At 48.1% G+C, this 25,123-nt stretch overlaps 1 protein-coding gene across 1 annotated transcript in view; it reads left to right on the top strand.

The window, feature by feature from the left end:
* LOC126034831 (uncharacterized) overlaps positions 1–21,804 on the top strand; it is a 72,645-nt gene extending 50,841 nt beyond the window's left edge. Inside the window, exons 3-8 of the mRNA XM_049792687.1 lie at positions 17,682–17,753; positions 18,219–18,290; positions 18,491–18,562; positions 20,173–20,280; positions 21,086–21,233; positions 21,420–21,804. Of these exons, the coding sequence (XP_049648644.1) occupies positions 18,287–18,290; positions 18,491–18,562; positions 20,173–20,280; positions 21,086–21,233; positions 21,420–21,804 (717 nt within the window). The 5' untranslated portion in view covers positions 17,682–17,753; positions 18,219–18,286. The remainder of the gene's footprint in view (positions 1–17,681; positions 17,754–18,218; positions 18,291–18,490; positions 18,563–20,172; positions 20,281–21,085; positions 21,234–21,419) is intronic.
* Positions 21,805–25,123: the final 3,319 nt, after the last annotated feature.

Raw genomic sequence — 25,123 nt, 5'->3', positions numbered from 1 at the left:
CTCTGAGCCCTTGAAATGCATCTTTGGTCCTAAAAGAACAAACCCTGGAACTGTGGACACCCCCAAATGAGGGCTTGGACACTCCAGAGGTGGCTCGGACCTTAAGGATGCCTGTCTGGATGCTAAAAAAGGAGGCTTTGGACCCTGTAATGAGACTAGGAAAACAGTGAGCCTTTGGATGTAAAACGGTGGGGTTTGGAGCCTAAAATGAGGCGTTGTAAGACAAGAGAAAGACTTTGGAAAGTAAAAATGAGGCTCTGGACAGTAGAAATTCAGATTTGAACTCTATAAGGTGTCTTTGGGGCTTCCAAATCAGGTTTTAGGGCTTAAAAATGATGCTCTGGGCCCTTGAAATGCATCTTTGGTCCTAAAAGAACAAAACCTGGAAATATGGATGCACCCAAATGAGGGCTTGGACCCTCCAGAGGCGGCTTGGACCTTAAGGATGCCTGTCTGGATGCTAAAAAAAGAGGCTTTGGAGCCTGAAATGAGACTATGCAAACTAACAGTGAGCCTTGGGGCCCTAATCTGTGGGGTTTGGAGCCTAAAATGAGGCGTTGTAAGACAAGAGCAAGACTTTGTAAAGTAAAAATGAGGCTCTGGACCCTAGAAATTTTGATTTAAACTTCGTAAAGTGTCTTTGGGGATTGCAAATCAGGTTTTAGGGCTTAAAATTAATTCTCTGAGCCCTTGAAATGCATCTTTGGTCCTAAAAGAACAGACCCTGGAACTGTGGACACCCCCCAAATGAGGGCTTGGACCCTCCAGAGGCGGCTTGGACCTTAAGGATGCCTGTCTGGATGCTAAAAAAAGAGGCTTTGGAGCCTGAAATGAGACTAGGAAAACTACCAGTGAGCCTTTGGCCGTACAACGGTGGGGTTTGGAGCCTAAAATGAGGCTTTGTAAGAAAAGAGTAAGACTTTGGAAAGTAAATATGAGGCTCTGGACCCTAGAAATTTACATTTGAACTCTATAAGGTGTCTTTGGGGCTTCCAAATCAGGTTTTAGGGCTTAAAAATGATGCTCTGAGCCCTTGAAATGCATCTTTGGTCCTAAAAGAACAAACCCTGGAAATATGGTCACGCCCAAATGAGGGCTTGGACCCTCCAGAGGTGGGTCAGACCTTAAGGATGCCTGTCTGGATGCTAAAAAAAGAGGCTTTGTAAGAGAAGAGTAAGACTTTGGAAAGTAAAAATGAGGCTCTGGACCCTAGAAATTTAGATTTGAACTATACATAGCAGCATTGGTCCTTCCAAAGCAGGTTTTAAGGCTTAAAAATGATGATCTGGGCCCTTGAAATACATATTTGAACCTCAAAATGCATTTTTAGACCTCACAATGCACAAACCCTGGAACTGTGGACCCTCCAAAGAGGGCTTGGACCCTCCAGAGGTGGCTCGGACCCTAAGGATGCCTGTCTGGATGCTAAAAAAAGAGGCTTTGGAGCCTGAAATGAGACACTGCACACTAACAGTGAGCCTTTGGCCGTTAAAGGGTGGGGTTTGGAGCCTAAAATGAGGCGTTGTAAGACAAGAGTAAGACTTTGGAAAGTAAAAATGAGGCTCTGGACCCTAGAAATTTAGATTTGAACTCTATAAGGTGTCTTTGGGGCTTCCAAATCAGGTTTTAGGGCTTAAAATTAATTCTCTGAGCCCTTGAAATGCATCTTTGGTCCTAAAAGAACAGACCCTGGAACTGTGGAAACCCCCCAAATGAGGGCTTGGACCCTCCAGAGGCGGCTTGGAACTTAAGGATGCCTGTCTGGATGCTAAAAAAAGAGGCTTTGGAGCCTGAAATGAGACTAGGAAAACTACCAGTGAGCCTTTGGCCGTAAAACGGTGGGGTTTGGAGCCTAAAATGAGGTGTTGTAAGACAAGAGAAAGACTTTGGAAAGTAAAAATGAGGCTCTGGACCCTAGAAATTTAGATTTGAACTCTATAAAGTGGATTTGGGGCTTCCAAATCAGGTTTTAGGGCTTAAAAATGATGCTCTGAGCCCTTGAAATGCATCTTTGGTCCTAAAAGAACAAACCCTGGAAATATGGACACGCCCAAATGAGGGCTTGGACCCTCCAGAGGCGGCTTGGACCTTAAGGATGACTGTCTGGATGCTAAAAAAAGAGGCTTTGGAGCCTGAAGTGAGACTATGTAAACTAACAGTGAGCCTTTGGACGTAAAACGGTGGGGTTTGGAGCCTACAATGAGGCGTTGTAAGACAAGAGTAAGACTTTGGAAAGTAAAAATGAGGCTCTGGACCCTAGAAATTTTGATTTGAACTCTATAGAGTGGCTTTGGGGCTTCCAAATCAGGTTTTAGGGCTTAAAAATGATGCTCTGAGCCCTTGAATTGCATCTTTGGTCCTAAAAGAAAAAACCCTGGAACTGTGGACACCCCCAAATGAGGGCTTGGACCCTCCAGAGGCGGCTCGGACCCTAAGGATGCCTGTCTGGATGCTAAAAAAAGAGGCTTTGGAGCCTGAAATGAGACACTGCAAACTAACAGTGAGCTTTTAGCCATAAAACTGTGGGTTTGGAGCCTAAAATGAGGCATCGTAAGACAAGAGTAAGACTTTGGAAAGTAAAAATGAGGCTCTGGACACTAGAAATTTAGATTTGAACTCTATAAAGCGAATTTGGGGCTTACAAATCAGGTTTTGGGTCTTAAAAATGATGCTCTGAGCCCTTGAAATGCATCTTTGGTCCTAAAAGAACAGACCCTGGAACTGTGGAAACCCCCCAAATGAGGGCTTGGACCCTCCAGAGGCGGCTTGGAACTTAAGGATGCCTGTCTGGATGCTAAAAAAAGAGGCTTTGGAGCCTGAAATGAGACTAGGAAAACTACCAGTGAGCCTTTGGCCGTACAACGGTGGGGTTTGGAGCCTAAAATGAGGCTTTGTAAGAAAAGAGTAAGACTTTGGAAAGTAAAAATGAGGCTCTGGACCCTAGAAATTTAGATTTGAACTCTATAAGGTGTCTTTGGGGCTTCCAAATCAGGTTTTAGGGCTTAAAATTAATTCTCTGAGCCCTTGAAATGCATATTTGGTCCTAAAAGAACAGACCCTGGAACTGTGGAAACCCCCCAAATGAGGGCTTGGACCCTCCAGAGGCGGCTTGGAACTTAAGGATGCCTGTCTGGATGCTAAAAAAAGAGGCTATGGAGCCTGTAATGAGACATTGCAAACTAACAGTGAGCCTTTGGATGTAAAACGGTGGGGTTTGGAGCCTAAAATGAGGCTTTGTAAGACAAGAGAAAGACTTTGGAAAGTAAAAATGAGGCTCTGGACCCTAGAAATTTAGATTTGAACTCTATAAGGTGTCTTTGGGGCTTCCAAATCAGGTTTTAGGGCTTAAAAATGATGCTCTGAGCCCTTGAAATGCATCTTTGGTCCTAAAAGAACAAACCCTGGAAATATGGTCACGCCCAAATGAGGGCTTGGACCCTCCAGAGGTGGGTCGGACCTTAAGGATGCCTGTCTGGATGCTAAAAAAAGAGGCTTTGTAAGAGAAGAGTAAGACTTTGGAAAGTAAAAATGAGGCTCTGGACCCTAGAAATTTAGATTTGAACTATACATAGCAGCATTGGTCCTTCCAAAGCAGGTTTTAAGGCTTAAAAATGATGATCTGGGCCCTTGAAATACATATTTGAACCTCAAAATGCATTTTTAGACCTCACAATGCACAAACCCTGGAACTGTGGACCCTCCAAAGAGGGCTTGGACCCTCCAGAGGTGGCTCGGACCCTAAGGATGCCTGTCTGGATGCTAAAAAAAGAGGCTTTGGTGCCTGAAATGAGACTATGCAAACTAACAGTGAGCCTTTGGCCGTAAAACGGTGGGGTTTGGAGCCTAAAATGAGGCGTTGTAAGACAAGAGTAAGACTTTGGAAAGTAAAAATGAGGCTCTGGACCCTAGAAATTTAGATTTGAACTCTATAAGGTGTCTTTGGGGCTTCCAAATCAGGTTTTAGGGCTTAAAATTAATTCTCTGAGCCCTTGAAATGCATCTTTGGTCCTAAAAGAACAGACCCTGGAACTGTGGAAACCCCCCAAATGAGGGCTTGGACCCTCCAGAGGCGGCTTGGAACTTAAGGATGCCTGTCTGGATGCTAAAAAAAGAGGCTTTGGAGCCTGAAATGAGACTAGGAAAACTACCAGTGAGCCTTTGGCCGTAAAACGGTGGGGTTTGGAGCCTAAAATGAGGTGTTGTAAGACAAGAGACAGACTTTGGAAAGTAAAAATGAGGCTCTGGACCCTAGAAATTTAGATTTGAACTCTATAAAGTGGATTTGGGGCTTCCAAATCAGGTTTTAGGGCTTAAAAATGATGCTCTGAGCCCTTGAAATGCATCTTTGGTCCTAAAAGAACAAACCCTGGAAATATGGACACGCCCAAATGAGGGCTTGGACCCTACAGAGGCGGCTTGGACCTTAAGGATGCCTGTCTGGATGCTAAAAAAAGAGGCTTTGGACCCTGAAATGAGACTAGGAAAACTAACAGTGAGCCTTTGGCCGGAAAACGGTGGGGTTTGGAGACTAAAATGAGGCTTTGTAAGACAAGAGAAAGACTTTGGAAAGTAAAAATGAGGCTCTGGACCCTAGAAATTTTGATTTGAACTCTATAGAGTGGCTTTGGGGCTTCCAAATCAGGTTTTAGGGCTTAAAAATGATGCTCTGAGCCCTTGAATTGCATCTTTGGTCCTAAAAGAAAAAACCCTGGAACTGTGGACACCCCCAAATGAGGGCTTGGACCCTCCAGAGGCGGCTCGGACCCTAAGGATGCCTGTCTGGATGCTAAAAAAAGAGGCTTTGGAGCCTGAAATGAGACACTGCAAACTAACAGTGAGCTTTTAGCCATAAAACTGTGGGTTTGGAGCCTAAAATGAGGCATCGTAAGACAAGAGTAAGACTTTGGAAAGTAAAAATGAGGCTCTGGACACTAGAAATTTAGATTTGAACTCTATAAAGCGAATTTGGGGCTTACAAATCAGGTTTTGGGTCTTAAAAATGATGCTCTGAGCCCTTGAAATGCATCTTTGGTCCTAAAAGAACAAACCCTGGAACTGTGGACACCCCCAAATGAGGGCTTGGACACTCCAGAGGTGGCTCGGACCTTAAGGATGCCTGTCTGGATGCTAAAAAAGGAGGCTTTGGACCCTGTAATGAGACTAGGAAAACAGTGAGCCTTTGGATGTAAAACGGTGGGGTTTGGAGCCTAAAATGAGGCGTTGTAAGACAAGAGAAAGACTTTGGAAAGTAAAAATGAGGCTCTGGACCCTAGAAATTTTGATTTAAACTTCGTAAAGTGTCTTTGGGGATTGCAAATCAGGTTTTAGGGCTTAAAATTAATTCTCTGAGCCCTTGAAATGCATCTTTGGTCCTAAAAGAACAGACCCTGGAACTGTGGAAACCCCCCAAATGAGGGCTTGGACCCTCCAGAGGCGGCTTGGAACTTAAGGATGCCTGTCTGGATGCTAAAAAAAGAGGCTTTGGAGCCTGAAATGAGACTAGGAAAACTACCAGTGAGCCTTTGGCCGTACAACGGTGGGGTTTGGAGCCTAAAATGAGGCTTTGTAAGAAAAGAGTAAGACTTTGGAAAGTAAAAATGAGGCTCTGGACCCTAGAAATTTAGATTTGAACTCTATAAGGTGTCTTTGGGGCTTCCAAATCAGGTTTTAGGGCTTAAAATTAATTCTCTGAGCCCTTGAAATGCATCTTTGGTCCTAAAAGAACAGACCCTGGAACTGTGGAAACCCCCCAAATGAGGGCTTGGACCCTCCAGAGGCGGCATGGAACTTAAGGATGCCTGTCTGGATGCTAAAAAAAGAGGCTATGGAGCCTGTAATGAGACATTGCAAACTAACAGTGAGCCTTTGGATGTAAAACGGTGGGGTTTGGAGCCTAAAATGAGGCTTTGTAAGACAAGAGAAAGACTTTGGAAAGTAAAAATGAGGCTCTGGACACTAGAAATTTACATTGGGACTCTATAAAGTGGCTTTGGGGCTTCCAAATCAGGTTTTAGGGCTTAAAAATGATGCTCTGAGCCCTTGAATTGCATATTTGGACCTTTAAAGTGTGAACCGTGGAACTTTGGACACCGCCAAATGAGTGCTTGGACCCTCCAGAGGTGGCTCGGACCCTTCGTATACCTGTCTGGATGCTAAAAAAAGAGGCTTGGACCCTGAAATGAGACTAGGAAAACTACCAGTGAGCCTTTGGATGTAAAACGGTGGGGTTTGGAGCCTAAAATGAGGCGTTGTAAGACAAGAGAAAGACTTTGGAAAGTAAAAATGAGGCTCTGGACAATAGAAATTTAGAGTTGAAGTATATACAGTGGCTTTGGGGCTTCCAAATCAGGTTTTAGGGCTTAAAAATGATGCTCTGAGCACTTGAAATGCATCTTTGGTCCTAAAAGAAAAAACCCTGGAAATATGGACACGCCCAAATGAGGGCTTGGACCCTCCAGAGGCGGCTCGGACCTTAAAAATGCATGTCTGGATGCTAAAAAAAGAGGCTTTGGAGCCTGAAATGAGACTATGCAAACTACCAGTGAGCCTTTGGCCGTAAAACTGTGGGGTTTGGAGCCTAAAATGAGGCGTTGTAAGACAAGAGAAAGACTTTGGAAAGTAAAAATGAGGCTCTGGACACTAGAAATTTAGATTTGAACTCTATAAGGTGTCTTTAGGGCTTCCAAATCAGGTTTTAGGGCTTAAAAATGATGCTCTGGGCCCTTGAAATGCATCTTTGGTCCTAAAAGAACAAACCCTGGAAATATGGACACGCCCAAATGAGGGCTTGGACCCTCCAGAGGCGGCTCGGACCTTAAAAATGCATGTCTGGATGCTAAAAGAAGAGGCTTTGGAGCCTGAAATGAGACTATGCAAACTAACAGTGAGCCTTTGCCCGTAAAACGGTGGGGTTTGGAGCCTAAAATGAGGCTTTGTAAGACAAGAGTAAGACTTTGGAAAGTAAAAATGAGGCTCTGGACCCTAGAAATTTTGATTTAAACTTTGTAAAGTGTCTTTGAGGCTTTCAAATCAGGTTTTAGGGCTTAAAATTAATTCTCTGAGCCCTTGAAATGCATCTTTGGTCCTAAAAGAACAGACCCTGGAACTGTGGAAACCCCCCAAATGAGGGCTTGGACGCTCCAGAGGCGGCTTGGAACTTAAGGATGCCTGTCTGGATGCTAAAAAAAGAGGATTTGGAGCCTGAAATGAGACTATGCAAACTAACAGTGAGCCTTTGTCCGTAAAACGGTGGGGTTTGGAGCCTAAAATGAGGTGTTGTAAGACAAGAGAAAGACTTTGGAAAGTAAAAATGAGGCTCTGGACCCTAGAAATTTAGATTTGAACTCTATAAAGTGGATTTGGGGCTTCCAAATCAGGTTTTAGGGCTTAAAAATGATGCTCTGAGCCCTTGAAATGCATCTTTGGTCCTAAAAGAACAAACCCTGGAAATATGGACACGCCCAAATGAGGGCTTGGACCCTCCAGAGGCGGCCTGAACCCTAAGGATGCCTGTCTGGATGCTAAAAAAAGAGGCTTTGGACCCTGAAATGAGACTAGGAAAACTAACAGTGAGCCTTTGGCCGGAAAACGGTGGGGTTTGGAGACTAAAATGAGGCTTTGTAAGACAAGAGAAAGACTTTGGAAAGTAAAAATGAGGCTCTGGACCCTAGAAATTTTGATTTGAACTCTATAGAGTGGCTTTGGGGCTTCCAAATCAGGTTTTAGGGCTTAAAAATGATGCTCTGAGCCCTTGAATTGCATCTTTGGTCCTAAAAGAAAAAACCCTGGAACTGTGGACACCCCCAAATGAGGGCTTGGACCCTCCAGAGGCGGCTCGGACCCTAAGGATGCCTGTCTGGATGCTAAAAAAAGAGGCTTTGGAGCCTGAAATGAGACACTGCAAACTAACAGTGAGCTTTTAGCCATAAAACTGTGGGTTTGGAGCCTAAAATGAGGCATCGTAAGACAAGAGTAAGACTTTGGAAAGTAAAAATGAGGCTCTGGACACTAGAAATTTAGATTTGAACTCTATAAAGCGAATTTGGGGCTTACAAATCAGGTTTTGGGTCTTAAAAATGATGCTCTGAGCCCTTGAAATGCATCTTTGGTCCTAAAAGAACAAACCCTGGAACTGTGGACACCCCCAAATGAGGGCTTGGACACTCCAGAGGTGGCTCGGACCTTAAGGATGCCTGTCTGGATGCTAAAAAAGGAGGCTTTGGACCCTGTAATGAGACTAGGAAAACAGTGAGCCTTTGGATGTAAAACGGTGGGGTTTGGAGCCTAAAATGAGGCGTTGTAAGACAAGAGAAAGACTTTGGAAAGTAAAAATGAGGCTCTGGACAGTAGAAATTCAGATTTGAACTCTATAAGGTGTCTTTGGGGCTTCCAAATCAGGTTTTAGGGCTTAAAAATGATGCTCTGGGCCCTTGAAATGCATCTTTGGTCCTAAAAGAACAAAACCTGGAAATATGGATGCACCCAAATGAGGGCTTGGACCCTCCAGAGGCGGCTTGGACCTTAAGGATGCCTGTCTGGATGCTAAAAAAAGAGGCTTTGGAGCCTGAAATGAGACTATGCAAACTAACAGTGAGCCTTGGGGCCCTAATCTGTGGGGTTTGGAGCCTAAAATGAGGCGTTGTAAGACAAGAGCAAGACTTTGTAAAGTAAAAATGAGGCTCTGGACCCTAGAAATTTACATTGGGACTCTATAAAGTGGCTTTGGGGCTTCCAAATCAGGTTTTAGGGCTTAAAAATGATGCTCTGAGCCCTTGAAATGCATCTTTGGACCTTGAAAGTGTGAACCCTGGAACTTTGGACACCCCCAAATGAGGGCTTGGACCCTCCAGAGGCGGCTTGGACCTTAAGGATGCCTGTCTGGATGCTAAAAAAAGAGGCTATGGAGCCTGTAATGAGACATTGCAAACTAACAGTGAGCCTTTGGATGTAAAACGGTGGGGTTTGGAGCCTAAAATGAGGCTTTGTAAGACAAGAGAAAGACTTTGGAAAGTAAAAATGAGGCTCTGGACACTAGAAATTTACATTGGGACTCTATAAAGTGGCTTTGGGGCTTCCAAATCAGGTTTTAGGGCTTAAAAATGATGCTCTGAGCCCTTGAAATGCATCTTTGGTCCTAAAAGAACAAACCCTGGAACTGTGGACAGCCCCAAATGAGAGCTTGGACCCTCCAGAGGCGGCTCGGTCCCTAAAAATGCATGTCTGGATGCTAATAAGAGAGGCTTTGGAGTCTGAAATGAGACACTGCAAACTAACAGTGAGCCGTGGGGCCCTAATTTGTGGGGTTTGGAGCCTAAAATGAGGCTTTGTAAGACAAGAGTAAGAGTTTGGAAAGGAAAAATGAGGCTCTGGACCCTAGAAATTCAGAGTTGGACTCTATAAAGCGGCTTTGGGGCTTCCAAATCAGGTTTTAGGGCTTAAAAATGATGCTCTGGGCCCTTGAAATCCATCTTTGAACCTCAACATGCGCAAACCCTGGAACTTTGGACCCCCCAAATGAGGGCTTGGACCCTCCAGAGGTGCATTGGACCCTAAGGATGCCTGTCTGGATGCTAAAAAAAGAGGCTTTGGGGCCTGAAATGAGACTATGCAAACTAACAGTGAGCCTTTGGCCGTAAAACTGTGGGGTTTGGAGCCTAAAATGAGGCTTTGTGTGACAAGAGTAAGACTTTGGAAAGTAAAAATGAGGCTCTGGACCCTAGAAATTTAGATTTGAACTCTATAAAGCGGCTTGGGGGCTTCCAAATCAGACTTTGGGCTTAAAAATAATGCTCTGGGCCATTAAAATGCATCTTTGCACCTTAAAAGCATAAACCCGGGAACTTTGCACCATCCAAATGAGGGCTTGGACCCTCCAGAGGGGGCCTGAACCCTAAAACTGCCTGTCTAGATGCTAAGAAAATAGGTTTTGGAGCCTGAAAAAAGGCATTTTGGGAGCCTAATATGAGGCTTTGGAATGCTAAGGCTTTGGTAGGCTAAGGCTTTGGAAGGTAAATATGGCTCTAGACCCTAGAAATGCGGCTGTGGATTCGACCAGTGAGGCTTTGGACCTTCCAAGTCAGACTTTGGGGCATAAAAATGATGCTCTGGGCCTTAAAATGCATCTCTGAACCTTAAAAGCATCAAGCCTGGAACTTAGGAATGAGGCTTTGGACCCTGACAGGCAGGGTTCGGACCCTCCAACTGAAACTCTGGGCCCTCAAAAAAGGCTGTGGGTATTAAAACATGGGCTTGGGCCCTAAAATCAAGGATTTGGGCCTGAAAAGGGGGCTTTCGGGCCTAGAAATGCATCTTTGGACACTCAGAATGAGGCCTTGGACATGAAGGAAACAAGGCTTTAAGCCCCAGGTGAGGAGTCTGTAGCCTGAAATGAGGGTTGGGCCCCTAGCATGGAGTCTTTCTACCCTGCAATCAAAGCTTTGGATCCTAGAAATGAGGCTTTGGGACCTAAACCTGAGGCTTTGAGCCCTAAAAGGGGGTTCTGGACCCTCCAAATGAGGGATTGGACCCTCCAGATGCAGCTTGGACCCTAAAAATGCCTGTCTGGAATCTAAAACCGATGCTTTGGACCTTGAAAATGAGACTGCTGAAAATGAAACTGAGCCTTTACACTCTAAAAATGAGTGGTTGTTGCCTAAAATGAGGCTTTGGGAAGTAAACACGAGATTCTGGACCCTAGAAATGCAACTTTGGACTCTGGAAATGAGGCTTTGGACCCTCCAAATCAGACTTTAGGGGTTCAAAATGATGCTCTGAACCCTTAAAATGCATCTTTGAACCTTAAAAATACAAACCTTTGAACTGTGGACCCTCCAAATGAGGGCTTGGACCCTCCAGAGGCGGCCTGAACCCTAAGGATCCCTGTCTGGATGCTAAAAAAAGAGGCTTTGGAGCCTGAAATGAGACAATGCAAACTAACAGTGAGCCTTGGGGCCCTAAACTGAGGGGTTTGGAGCCTAAAATGAGGCCTTGTAAGACAAGAGTAAGACTCTAGAAAGTAAAAATGAGGCTCTGGACCCTAGAAATTCAGAGTTGGACTCTATAAAGCGGCTTTGGGGCTTCCAAATCAGGTTTTAGGGCTTAAAAATGATGCTCTGGGCCCTTGAAATCCATCTTTGAACCTCAACATGCGCAAACCCTGGAAATTTGGACCCCCCAAATGAGGGCTTGGACCCTCCAGAGGTGGATTGGACCCTAAGGATGCCTGTCTGGATGCTAAAAAGAAGCTTTGGAGCCTGAAATGAGACACTGCAAACTAACAGTGAGCCTTGGGGCCGTAAACTGAGGGGTTTGGAGCCTAAAATGAGGCGTTGTAAGACAAGAGTAAGACTTTGGAAAGTAAAAAGGAGGCTCTGGACACTAGAAATTTAGATATGAACTCTATAAAGTGGCTTTGGGGCTTCCAAATCAGGATTTAGGGCTTAAAAATGATGCCCTGGGCCCTTGAAATCCATCTTTCAACATCAACATGCGCAAACCCTGGAACTTTGGACCCCCCAAATGAGGGCTTGGATCATCCAGAGGCGGATTGGACCCTAAGGATGCCTGTCTGGATGCTAAAAAAAGAGGCTTTGGAGCCTGAAATGAGACTATGCAAACTAACAGTGAGCCTTTGCCCGTAAAACTGTGGGGTTTGGAGCCTAAAATGAGGCTTTGTAAGACAAGAGTAAGACTTTGGAAAGTAAAAATGAGGCTCTGGACCCTAGAAATTCAGAGTTGGACTCTATAAAGCGGCTTTGGGGCTTCCAAATCAGGTTTTAGGGCTTAAAAATGATGCTCTGGGCCCTTGAAATCCATCTTTGAAACTCAACATGTGCAAACCCTGGAACTTTGGACCCCCAAATGAGGGCTTGGACCCTCCAGAGGTGCATTGGACCCTAAGGATGCCTGTCTGGATGCTAAAAAAAGAGGCTTTAGAGCCTGAAATGAGACACTGCAAACTAACAGTGAGCCTTGGGGCTCTAAATTGTGGGGTTTGGAGCCTAAAATGAGGCTTTGTAAGACAAGAGTAAGACTTTGGAAAGTAAAAATGAGGCTCTGGACACTAGAAATTTTGATTTCGACTCTATAAAGCGACTTTGGGATTTGAAATCAGACTTTGGGCTTAAAAATGATGCCCTGAGCCCTAGAAATGCATCTTTGGACCTTAAAAGAACAAACCCTGGAACTTTGGAAACTCCAGTTGAGGGCTTGGACCCTCCAGAGGTGGATTGGACCCTAAGCATGCCTGTCTGGATGCTAAAAAAGGCGGATTTGGAGCCTGAAATGAGACACTGCAAACTAACAGTGAGCCTTTAGCCGTAAAACTGTGGGGTTTGGAGCCTAAAATGAGGCTTTGTAAGACAAGAGTAAGACTTTGGAAAGTAAAAACGAGGCTCTGGAGCCTAGAAATTTAGATTTGAACTCTATAAAGTTGCTTTGGGGCTTCCAAATCAGACTTTGGGCTTAAAAATAATGCACTGGGCCATTAAAATGCATCTTTGCATCTTAAAAGCACAAACCCGGGAACTTTGCACCATCCAAATGAGGGCTTGGACCCTCCAGAGGGGGCCTGAACCCTAAAACTGCCTGTCTAGATGCTAAGAAAATAGGTTTTGGAGCCTGAAAAAAGGCATTTTGGGAGCCTAATATGAGGCTTTGGAATGCTAAGGCTTTGGTAGGCTAAGGCTTTGGAAGGTAAATATGGCTCTAGACCCTAGAAATGCGGCTGTGGATTCGACCAGTGAGGCTTTGGACCTTCCAAGTCAGACTTTGGGGCATAAAAATGATGCTCTGGGCCTTAAAATGCATCTCTGAACCTTAAAAGCATCAAGCCTGGAACTTAGGAATGAGGCTTTGGACCCTGACAGGCAGGGTTCGGACCCTCCAACTGAAACTCTGGGCCCTCAAAAAAGGCTGTGGGTATTAAAACATGGGCTTGGGCCCTAAAATCAAGGATTTGGGCCTGAAAAGGGGGCTTTCGGGCCTAGAAATGCATCTTTGGACACTCAGAATGAGGCCTTGGACATGAAGGAAACAAGGCTTTAAGCCCCAGGTGAGGAGTCTGTAGCCTGAAATGAGGGTTGGGCCCCTAGCATGGAGTCTTTCTACCCTGGAATCAAAGCTTTGGATCCTAGAAATGAGGCTTTGGGACCTAAACCTGAGGCTTTGAGCCCTAAAAGGGGGTTCTGGACCCTCCAAATGAGGGATTGGACCCTCCAGATGCAGCTTGGACCCTAAAAATGCCTGTCTGGAATCTAAAACCGATGCTTTGGACCTTGAAAATGAGACTGCTGAAAATGAAACTGAGCCTTTACACTCTAAGAATGAGTGGTTTGTTGCCTAAAATGAGGCTTTGGGAAGTAAACACGAGGTTCTGGACCCTAGAAATGCAACTTTGGACTCTGGAAATGAGGCTTTGGACCCTCCAAATCAGACTTTAGGGGTTCAAAATGATGCTCTGCACCCTTAAAATGCATCTTTGAGCCTTAAAAGCATAAACCCTGCAACTTAGGAATGAGGCTTTGGACTCTGAAAAGGAGGATTTGGACCCTAAAAGTGAAACTGTGGGTCCTGAAAAAAGGCTGTGGGTACTAAACAACAAGCTTGGACCCTAATCACAAGGATCTTAGTTCTCAAAGGAGGCACTGGACACTTACCATGAGGCTTTGGACGTGAAGTGAACATGCAGTTTTGCAGCCTAAAATGAGGCTTCGACAGCAGACTTTGGGCCTTCCAAATGATGGTCTGCGCCGTTAAAATGAGTCTTTGAACCTTTACGAAGCGTGTGATGGAATTATTCCTTCATTGTTTATAATGTTGAGTAGCTGCCTGGATTATTAATGTTTCATAGTATTAATTTAGCAGGCTCTCAGTCACTTACTGAGGATCTGTGATGGATAAGGGGTCTCTCTTCCTTGCGTAAGGATCTGAAACCTCGAGAGGTGTCCCTGCGCAAGTGGGCAGTCGCTGGCGTGCAGTCCAGCTGCACTTCAGGGAGAGCTCAAAGTGGGCACAACCTGATGAGCTAAGTGGCTGGCTGCTAGCCAACAGCCGAGACAGGCCAGATGTCTTCATTTCCTCTCTGGTATCTTGTTCTGTACTTTGGTTATCTTGCACTTTTGGGTGTCGAAACCACCTTTCAAAGTCTTCTCCGAGACACCTTCGCTCCCTCACCTGTGAGCCAGGGGCTTTCCAGCTTGCAAGCTCACCCCCAGGACGCCAAGGAGCCTGTCGCTCCTCAGTCACCCCGCACCAAAGCACGGCTAGGGCTCAAGTATATCCATCCCACACCGCCGGTGAAGGACCGTTGTGAACAATTAAAAAAACCGACGCTCTTTCGCAGCTTCCCGCCCCCTCAGAGCTTTCCCTGCCCTCAGGGCTTTCCGGCCTCTCTGCCGCCTCCCGAGAGCGGCGCTGGGATTGGGCAGTGCAGGCCCAGCTCTGATTGGCGGCGCTTCCCGCGGCAGCAGCCGATTGGCTGTCGCTCTGCCGGCCGGGGAAGGCTCTGGGCTGAAGGGGGGGAGCGGTTGTCATGGCAGCGGCTCGGCCCAGCCCCTGCCGCGGCCTGCGCTGTCAGGCGCTGGGGGGGCTCGGGGCCTGCCCTCAGGAGCAGCAGCGCGAGTTAACGCTGGGAAGTGTCAGGGAAATTACCTTCCCGAGCGATCCTGTCGGCCAGTCCTTGCAGTGGGAGGGCGTCGGAACTTTGTGGCTGTAGCTGTTAGTTCAGCGTAGGGGCTGCAGGGTAATGAGGTACTGGAATGTGGCCGCAGGCTCTGGGGTTGCTTATGCTGAAGGAAAACAAACAAAAGGCAGGATGCTAGCTGCAATCCAGCTTGCTTCGAAGAATGACCACTACATGCGACTAGCGTCAATCTTGAGACCGTGTCAGGATGGCTTTGTCCCCTCACAGCAAGTAGTGAGGCTTTAAAAACGAGGCTTGGGGTCCTAAAAATGAGGGTTTGGACCCCAGAAAGGAGGCTTTAAATCCTCAAAAATAATGAACGTTTGGGCCCTACAATGAGGCTTTCAGCCCTTCCAATTAGGCTTTAGGCCTGAAAGAGTTAGACCCCCAAATGAATTTCTGGACCATAAAAATTAGTATTTGGACACCCAATGTGCGGCTTTGGCCCTTAGAAATGAGTCCTTGTACGCCCCGAATAACCTTTGGACCATGAACCTGAGGATTTTCTTTTTAAGTGGGGGCTTAGACCCTACAAATGAGCATTTGGGCTGTCAAAATGAGGCTCGAGACCCTTAAAATGAGGAGAGGGATCCTACAAATGAGGCTTTGGGCCCTACAAATGAGACATGCAGGGAGAAATTGTGGCTGTAAAGATGAGGCTTTGGACCCTAAAAATTAAGATTTGGACCCTAGAAATGAGGTTTAGAACCCTAAAAATGAGGCATTGGACCCCGCAAATGAGACTTTGGAATCTCAAAATTTGGGACTAGAAACAAAAGACAAGAATTTGGACAATAAAATGAGATTTTGGACTCTAAAAGAAAGATCGGGGTCTTATAAACGAGGCTTTGGAGGCTCCAAATAAAGCTCTGGACCCTAAACCCGGTCCTTCATTCCCTAACAAGAGGGTTTAGACCCTACATATCAGTATTTGGCCACTCAAAATGAGGCTTTGGGCTGGGAAATCAGCTTGTGTCCTATAATAAGGATTTGAACCCTATAAATGCAGCTGTGGATCCTAATAACGAGGGATTGGGCCAGATAAATGGGAACTTTGACTCTCACCATCCCAGTAAACTAAAACTGAGGCTTTGGGCTCTAAAAATGAGGCTTGGTACCCTAAAATGAGGGCTAAGGCCCTACCAATGAAGCTTTGGATTCTAAAAATGAAGATTTTGATCTGAAACTGACTCTCTGAGCCTTAAAAATGAGGCTGTGGACAAAGAATGCCCCAAGCCTGTCAGTGTTTAAGAGGCATTTGGACAGTGCCCTCATTAAGATGCTTTAACTTTGTCAGCCCTGAATTGGTCAGGCAGTTGGACTAGATGATTGTTGTAGGTCCCTTGCAACTGAAATAGTCTATGCTGTTCTAGTCTAAAAAAATGAGGCTATGGGAGCTAAACTGAGGGTTTGGACCCTAAAAATGAAGCTTTGGACATTCAAAATCAGAACCTGGGGCATTAAAAGTGATGCTTTGGGCCCTTAAAAAGTCTTTGCACCTTTGAAGTGGGGTTCGGAACTTACAAATGAGGGTTTGTATCCCAAAAATGAGGGTTTGGACCTTAAAAATGGCTTTCTGGACCCCCAAAAGGAGGCTTTGAGCCCTAAAAATGAGGCTTGCATCTTGAAAAAGAGTGTTTGGATCTTAAAAATGAGTCTTTAGAGACTAAAATGAGGCTTTGGACCCTGAAAGTAATGGTTTAGGCTGTAAATTGAGGCTTTGGGGCCCTTAAATAGGTTTTTGTGCCTTTAAGATGCAGCTTTGGGCTCTCAAAAGGAGGCTTTGTACCCTAAACATGAGGGTTGGGCCTCAAAAATGATGATTTGGCCCTTAAAAAGGAGGGCTTTTTTACCCAAAGTGTGCACAGACCTTGTAGCCCAAGGGGCAAGACTTGGATGGTATTCATACCTCAACCAGGCATGTCCTTGAGCAGCCTGATGGGCCCTGCTCTGAGCATGGGGCTGGGCTGGAAACTGCTTGATGTCCTGATTTGACGAGCTCAGCTGGACAGGGTGACACTACAGACTCCCCTGTGAGACACATCTCACCCCAACACTGAGCTCCTGGTTCTAGGTAGATCTCTCAAGTTTGGCACTTAAACAACATATTCAAAGATATCCCAGCTCAGGGGGGATGCTGGGTCACACAGCCCGCTGCAGTCCCAGAGAGCTCCAAAGGTCTCGCCTTGGATCGCTGTTTATAGGGTCTCGAGGTGATTGGCTCTGGTTATTATTTTACATTCTGGCCACAATTTGTGCCGAGTCATTCTGATACATAGTTCGGGCAGCAGATGGCCCAGGGGTGGCCAGGGGCTGCCTGGTGCCCTAAAGGCGCTGCACTTCCAACCAAGATAACAGCACAACAGGGGGGTTCCCAAAGCATCCGTGGTTTATCCTGAGGTCTCAGAGTGGCTCAGGGGGCAGCAGCACCACACACGTGTGTTTGATTACCTGTTTGGTTCCCGCAGTCCTTGTTGATCAAGATGCTCAGTGGAATCCTGTTCCTGAGGTTGGGGGCAATCCCAGAGGTAAGAAGTATTCAGTCTTCATTTGTTATTGGCCGTTTGTATTTTTTAATATTTGGTTTGTTATTTGTTAATGTTTTGTTGTGGTAGTTCAGCCTTCCAGGCTGAAGGCTCTTCTCTGTAAGAAGGCCAGCAGGCTCTTCTCAGTAAGAATGGTGAATGATCATTTTTTCCTCTGGGGCTACATGCTCCCACTTTAGTGTGGGCTCCATTTGTGTGTGTGAGAGGTCTGGTGAGAAGGCCCTGAGAGGCCGTATGTTTGTCCATCTGGTCCTTGAGGGGTGTTGCACATGGGCTGGAGACAGGGATTTGAAAGCTTCCAGGTCCCAGCCAGGTCCCTCTGCAGCTTTGGACATCTCAGCCCGCGTCTGGGTCCCGTGTTGTTGCCTGAACCCCTTCCAGTCCCTGCGGATCACTGAGGAAGAGGAAGATCACAACATGCGATGGGAACGTTTTTCGTCTCTGCTTGGTTACAGCTGTCCGTGGAGACAGGGGCTACTTCACTTCTCAGCTTGAGCCTGTCCGTGAGCCTTGGGGCGATCCCACAGGTAAGGCCCTTCAGTGAATGAGCATTTACATTTTAATTTTCTGTTCCTGTGAAATGTAGCTTACTACTTTCTTGGCTGATGCTCAGGCACACAGAAGAGCAGAGAGGGAATGGGTCTGGCTCAGTGATGTGCCCCAGGGCGCTCTGCCTTGCTAAACTGTCTTTGACAGCCTCTCCGCCCCTGCACTGCTTCTAGGGCTGGCCGCAAAGCCAGCGGGCACATCGGGGTTGAGCTTTGGAGCTGGTGTGAGCTCCAGGGAGTCGTGTCGTGTCTCCTGACAGTTCCATGCCTGGTTAGTGGCCACTGCAGGCACCTGGTAAATGTTTGCAAGATGCTCCTGAGTGGAAGGGAGAGAGGAGTGCTCTGGAGGAATCCTGTGTTTGAATTGCATTCACTGTCATTCAGATCTGAAGAAGTATGTTGAAGTATTTCACGGGAGCTGCTCTGTCCTATGTTCATTTACAGATGTGGCTGCAGGCGATGGTTATCCAGCTTCCTGGCTGGGTTCCAGGGCTGACCCACAGGCAGGTCGCATGGGTACGTCATGGCTTTTCACTTCTTTGAGAGCTGCCAGCTCAAAGTCCGAATGTCAGCCAGGTGCCTCTGCAGGTGTGAGAATACAGACCTGCACGTGCGTGCCGTGACATTACGTGATCCCCTTGCATGTTCTGCTACTCGGTTATGACGATGTAGATCAGAACACGTGATGGTAACCTCTCATGGGTGTTTGCTTGCAGGTGTGGCTGGATGGAGGGCTTTTCCAGCTCCTTGGCTGAATCCTGGGCTGAATCCCAGGTGGCATCCCAGGGGTGAGTAGTCAGTCTTTATTGACTTGACAGAATAAGCGCTCATTTTCCATATTTTATTCATGTGACATTTACCTTCATACTTCCTGTTAATGTCCTCAAAGACAAAAGTATAAAGCTAAAATAGGGAACTATTCCCAAAAGATATCTGCAGTTCCAAAGGAAATCCCAAAAGACTTGGAGAAAGCAGCACCTGGTTAATGTATTTCACTCTGTTAACCGTACAGCTCGGGAAGCTGAGGTTTTCGATTCATGTGTGGACGTGCTGTAGCCTGCACAGCAGGAAGGGATCAGTCAGAGCCTCGCTGCAATGGCACTCGATTTCATGCCTTGCCTGGGCTGATGAGCCACAGAGATGGCCCAGCACAGCGTCTGCTACCCGTTGTGGTTCTGGCTGAGTCCCAGAGGCAGCTGCTGCCCCAGTTGTACCATTACTGGTCAGAGCTGCTTTGTGCAGATGCTGGTATCCAGATGTCAGGAACCAGTGTGTGCTGAATTTGTGTTCAAAATTTGTGTTCAACACAGCCCAGTTTGCGGCTGGGCAAGTTCAAAGCAGGAATGATGTCCCAGGAAATCTTGGCCGCCCTTTCCTAATGTTGGAAGTCAGGTGCAGACGCTGATTCTGCAGGCGTTTGTTTGTGATTGACATTCAGCCTGCAGACTGACAGCTGTGGTAGGATGAGTGTGACTGTTGATGCTGCTCCTGGAGTGTGTGAGGCACGTGCGGAGGAGCTAATTGCTCATGAGCCATGAGAGGGCCAGCACCCTGCCAGTTGCTGGAGGGGAGAGGGCCCTTGGCTTGTGGAGCCAAAGCGCAGGCAGATTTCAATCGCTGGGACCAGCAGGCTTTGCCTGGGCTGCAGGCAGGATTGATCCTCCGGCCGGGATTGGAGCAGCCCAGGCTTCACAGCCTGATCCAGCCCCTTTGCTCTCCCTGATGTCTGAGGACTCTCGGTGACACCTTGGAGTCAGGGGTGGGTCGCAGCCGGACACCCAGCTTGAGGCCGGACACCTCACTTGAAGGTGTCCTTAAGTGGATTGTTCAGTTAATTCAGTCTTGGGTGGTTTAGCTCTCCATTTCTAGTTGTGTTTCAGAAAACTAGGCTGTGGTTTCCCTCTTGTTTTGGGGGACTTCACTGCCACTTGTCAGAGTGCCCAGAACATGGTTGCAAGAGCTTGGGGTTCAGTCCACCATGTGTGTCTGTTCCCCTTCCCGTGTGCTGGAGTTGGCATGGTGGGATGTGCTGGTCAGAAGGCCTCTTTCCCCAGCTGAGCTGGGTGCGGCTTTTTCCCATCCTCTTTGAGGAAGCAATTTAGCATCATCTTGCAGTTTGCCAAAAATGCAGTACATGTAATGTGAACAAGAAGATCACATGTGCAATTTCCCGTTTTCCCAGCAGGTCAGGTTTTGCTGTCTGTATCGGTAGAGTGAAAAGTGTCATGTGCTTAATTTTTTCTCTGTGAACGTCACATTCTTGGGACTAGATGCACTCCCAAAAGCCCAGGGTTTGTTTCTCAGCTTTATTAATGTATTTGGAGAGTATTGCCTCCTGAAGGTATCATCTTCCTGATGAGGAATGGTTGCTTCTAATTGTCCCGCTTTCTTTCTACAGAGACCAGCCGTGAGACTGTGCAGAAGGAGGCCTTTCAGAAGGGAAGCAGGCACACCGTGCCAGTCTCCGATGAAGAAAGAGAGGCAATGCAAGAGACTGGCGTGCCAGGTAATTGCTGTCCCGTGGTCATCCGGTGTCACCAGTCAGAATCACTGTGTGCCTGCAGCCTCTTCCCCCGGAGCCCGCTCTTGCACATCATGTCAGCAGCCAAACCTGGAAGTGTTAGTGCAGAGAAGGCGTTGTCAAAGAAGCCAGGAGTGGCTCTCTGAGGACGACTGTCGTCTCTGGTGTGTGGAGGTTATTGCCAGCAGCGTACCAGAGAGATGCTCTTAGACCTCTCTGGACGTGGTTAGAGATTGCTCACCTCCTGCCGCACCCAGTTCCCAGGAATTTAGGAACTTTGCCCTTTGGGGCATGAGGCCATTTGAGGGCTACAACCCAGCCCTGCACCACGCTCTCCCGGGGCCAGCCTTCCTGCAATGTGTGCATCGGGGCCGGGGGTGACAAGCAGGTGGCACTGCAGAAGCCAGGCCATAGCCCGTGGGCTGGATCCCATCTTTCAGCCTCTGGGACGTCCTGAAGGGGAGTGCTCAGGAGATGTCCACTTGGGAAAGCAGGAGCATTTCTGCTCTACCCCTGCAGTGCCGTTGGTTGGTTGAACTGCAGGCCCCCAGCACACAGCCCTGGCCTGCAGCCCGGAGGAACAGACAGGTAGTGCTGGTGCAACTGCTCGCTGGCACGTGGGCTCTTCTCCCCGAGAAGTTTAAGCGATCCTTCTTGTCCTCTGGCGCTAAGACACCAGAGCCGAGGCACCAACCCCTGAAAAAAAAATCTCTTGGGCATGTGAAGCACACTGTGAGACTATCCATAGCGCAGAGCACAGTAATGTGTGGCGTTGTCCTTTCTCCTGCAGGGGCAGATGCTGGGAGAAGGTCTGAGGCTGCTGATCACGAATTGCTGCGCAAGTACTATATCCCAGTGACCGCAGTAGCCTTGGCTGTGGTGCTGTCTGGGCTAGCTGGATCTTGCGTAGTCATTTCACGGCTGAGGAAGAGAGACCCGTGAGTTGGCTTTTCCCCAGAGTTAGTTATTGCAGCAGTTGGGAATGGGGTATTTGCAGTTAGAGTATCCTGGAGTGCCAAGGCAGTTGCTGGCAGTACTCTGCTGAGATTTCTGCTGTAAGATTTTTTTACCTGGCCTCTTAATTCATATCAATGAGTAGTCTTTTCTGAAACCCATTTCTACAGAAGGAGCCAGGGAGAGGAAGCAGCACTGGGACAAGCTGATACCGACTCTGCCAGGAAAAGCGAAGATCCAACTAGAGATAAAGGCAGAGCAGAGTCAGGAGAAGGAACAAGAAAAGCTGAGGTTGCTCAAGAAAATGGGACTTTCAACAACAGCTCCAGCCCATCACCACGGCCTTTTGTGGCAGAGCTCATGCAGCTGTACAGGAGCGCGAGCGCAGACCCATCACCTCTGCCCGCTTGTCCCAGCTGCTCTTTCAGCGACGATACCTCTTCACTGGACACTTCGATTTCTCTCAGCTCACCTCAGCCTAACCCCTTCTGGTGTCCCTGTCACCAGTTCCAACAGGGATACTGTACCTCAGAAGATAAGTCCTTTTTAGAGTAAATGAAAAACCCATTTTGGCCAAAAGCAGTGCGTCCTTGGCTGTTTTGGCCGTTTCCGTCAGGGTATAATGCACAGAGCTGGGACCAGCGCTGGATCTGTGAGAGAAGCTGTCAGAGACCTGCGCTCCAGTGAGGGACCCTTTGTCCCAGCATCAGCCTGGTTTCCCAGCTGGGGCTGTCAAGAAGGGTTTCACCCACCAGAATGGGGACGTGCTGGTGGGATGTGAGGTGTGAAGGGTTGTCCTTGAGCTGACTGGGGATGCTGCCCTGAATGAGGATGGACTGGGCAGAGAGGGAAGGGGGTGCCAAGAGGAAAGGATGGCCAACTAGCGCTGAGCGCATCAAGGAGGGCTGACGGGGTGGCAGAGGCTGCGGGGCTGGAGCAGTGTTGGGATGATAAATGAGCGGAAAGCTGGAGTGGGGCTGGGTGGGAGAAGGAGTGGAAGGAATGTGATATTGGTAACCAGGCTGGCATTAAAAATGGGACAGAGTATAGCGAAATATTAATAAAACTGTAAAAAGAAATGGGTTAAGCTTTGCAGACTGTCAGCAACGGGGAGGAACACCTTTGGAGTACATCTAAAGTCACGCTGGCCAAATACACAGATCCCGTTAAGGCTGACGTGGAGGCCTGGCTCGCGAGGGTCTTCTTTGAGCGTGTCAGATGATGCACAGGACGGACCTCAAACCCAGTCTTACCACAATTCAGCTCTGCAGTTGCGACTGAATGGTACAGCAGCCAGGCAGAACATCGTTCTAGGCTGCCTTGCTGGGCAGTACGAGCACCTCCTCCCAGTGCTCCTCCCCCTGTGCAGAGCAACGAATGGCCAGCCCCAGGGAAGCCCACCACGCCGGGATGTATGATTTTTTTCAAAAGAATCCAGGTACTGAGCAGTCTTGCAGGGAGCCATAAGTGGGAGACAAGTCCTGAAAACTGGGGGTGTGCAAGCGGTGCCCGTGCTGGAGAAAAGGCAAAGGGGGAGAGCGAGGTTCAGGTGTCTCCTGAGAGGGCCTGACTGTCCCCTCGGGGCGTGGGTGCTGGGCTTGGGGGGAGAGCTGCGGGTGGCACTCTCTGATGCAGGGATGGTTTTTGTCGGTGTGGTTCAAAGGAGCGATTGGTCAAAAGAGCTGCGCTCCCCTACGTGCTGTCCATCTGGCCTCCTGAGTTCTGTTCAGAGGGACAGCTTGTCCCAACGGGTCAGTGAGAGCCTCCAGGCAGCAGCACTAGCGAGCCTCGGAGAGTGAACGTGGGCGAGCGGAAAAGAAATTGCACGCAAATGTGAAGGGTGGCCGAGAAGGGGGAGCAAAGCCATGATGCTGGGAAAACTGGATTACGGCCGTCCCAGGGTGATAGCAAAGCTGACAGGAGAAAGAGAGGCTCCAGAGTGCATTGATTTGCAATGGCTTTGCAAGGTTCCCTTGTTTCTGCTGAAACCAAGGAAATGTTGCAGCCCCAGGATGTTCGCTCATTTGGAGATGCTAACAAAGTGAGAAAGAACATTTCCTGGCAAGGTCAGACCTCCTGTGAGATCACCAGTAGTGCGCAGGACCCACTAACGTGCAGAATTGTTCCTCCAGGTGTGGATGGCAAGAGAAACGCAAATGCCGCAGACGCTAAGGATTTCCAGAAGTACTGCACAGAAGGTGCCATGGTGGTCTTGGGCTCCGTGCTGCTTGGCATGGTCTTGTGTTGCGTGGTCCGTCTGTGGAGGAAAGGAAGACGGTGAGTTGAGGGGAGTGTCTTTTGCTAAACTTGTGTGTTAGATGGCTGAGATGTATTAGACATGAAGCATTTAGAGGTAAGGTATTCCGGAGCACTGAGTTATTTACTGGCCAGACTCGACTGAGTCGGTTTCTACTGTATCATGTTTCAAGTGACCTCTCAATTCATGGGCATTCTTTTCTGAAACGCCTTCTTTCTGTGGGAATTGTTAGTTAAAAGTGACCCTGCCTGGACAAGAGCAGACCCAGCAACAGACGTAGGCAGAGCAAGGTCAGAAAGTAAAACCAGCAAGGGATGAGAGGGCCATAGAAAGTGAGACCTGCAAGAGTGCCATCTCCCTACCATGCCCAGCTTTGGTCCCCTCGGTCTGCAGGGTCAGGTCTCCTTCCCGGCACGTGTAGAGCAGGCTGGTCAGGATGGCCAGGGCCGAGAGGAGACGAGCCGTGGGCAGGCGAGCAGAGCCCCAGCCGAGGGGTGCGGGGCGTCCCGTTTTCTGCACGAGCTCTCCGTGCCCACAGCTCCCACGTGCAGCCGGGTGCCCGCACCCCACAGCGCACCCAGCGCTGCCCCGCACCCTCGCACCCACCCGGCACCACAGACACACTGGGGCCTCAGCAGCCCCTTCTCTCCACAGGCACCTTGCCGCAGCGCAGTTTGGGGGTGTCCTGCCCCAGTCCTGGCCTTGACCTCTGCGGTTTGGGGGTGTCCTGCCCCAGTCCTGGCCCTGACCTGTGTGGTTTGGGGTTTCTTGCCCCTGTCCAGGCACTGACTCGTGGGGTTTGGGGCTCTCTAGCCCTGCCATGGCTGTGACCCACGGGGTTTGGGCTTTCCCTGCACCGGTCCTGGCCCTGACCCGTGGGGTTTGGGGTGCCCTGTCCCTGTCTGGTCCATGACCTGCAGGGTTTGCAGTTGTCCTGCCCCTGTCCTAGACCTGACCCGAGGGGTCTGGGGGTCCCCTGCCCCTTTCCTGACCCTGGACCACACAGTCCATAGCTTCCTGTTTAGGGCCTGAACACAGTCCTTGGAGCATGGCAGGATGAAACCTCAATTTCTGTATGTCCAAAACAAAATACATCCAAAAGTTTGTTACTTTATGTACAACTTCGGTTTCTATATGCTCTAATAAAAATACATCCAAAAAGTTGTTACTTTCTGTACACCGATTTTTAAAAATCTTTTTTTACAAATTGACAGTGAATGTTAAACCTGATTTTTCACCTATTTTACTACCAACCACCTGTTGCCCCCCCCTCATCCCCAACAGGGTCTTTACCAACAGATCCAAGATTTGTGTCTTGTTTGGCAGAATTTGGGCCAAAAATAAGGATGAAAACCTGGTGCTGGAGAGCCAGGAGTTGCACTCTTCTGGGACTGGCATGGGGCCTGCACTGAGGCTTTGCTGCTTGACTTGTAATTAAAGCTCTGAAATTTAAGGACAATCTTTTAACCGCTCGCTGCCCACCACTGAGCATTAATTATAGTATTTTTCAACAGCAAACCCCAGCAGTTTCAAGTCAGAGCTGACCCCAGTTGTCAGAGCAGGGCTGCAGGCTATTAGTTAAAGAAAAAACAGCCTCTAGGGATATGTGTATATAGC

The sequence above is a fragment of the Accipiter gentilis genome, chromosome 36, assembly GCF_929443795.1.
Source record: "Accipiter gentilis chromosome 36, bAccGen1.1, whole genome shotgun sequence".
Classification (NCBI taxonomy): Eukaryota; Metazoa; Chordata; class Aves; order Accipitriformes; family Accipitridae; genus Astur; species Astur gentilis.
Note: the sequence above shows the minus strand (reverse complement) of the source record. Positions and strands in the feature narration are given on the sequence as shown.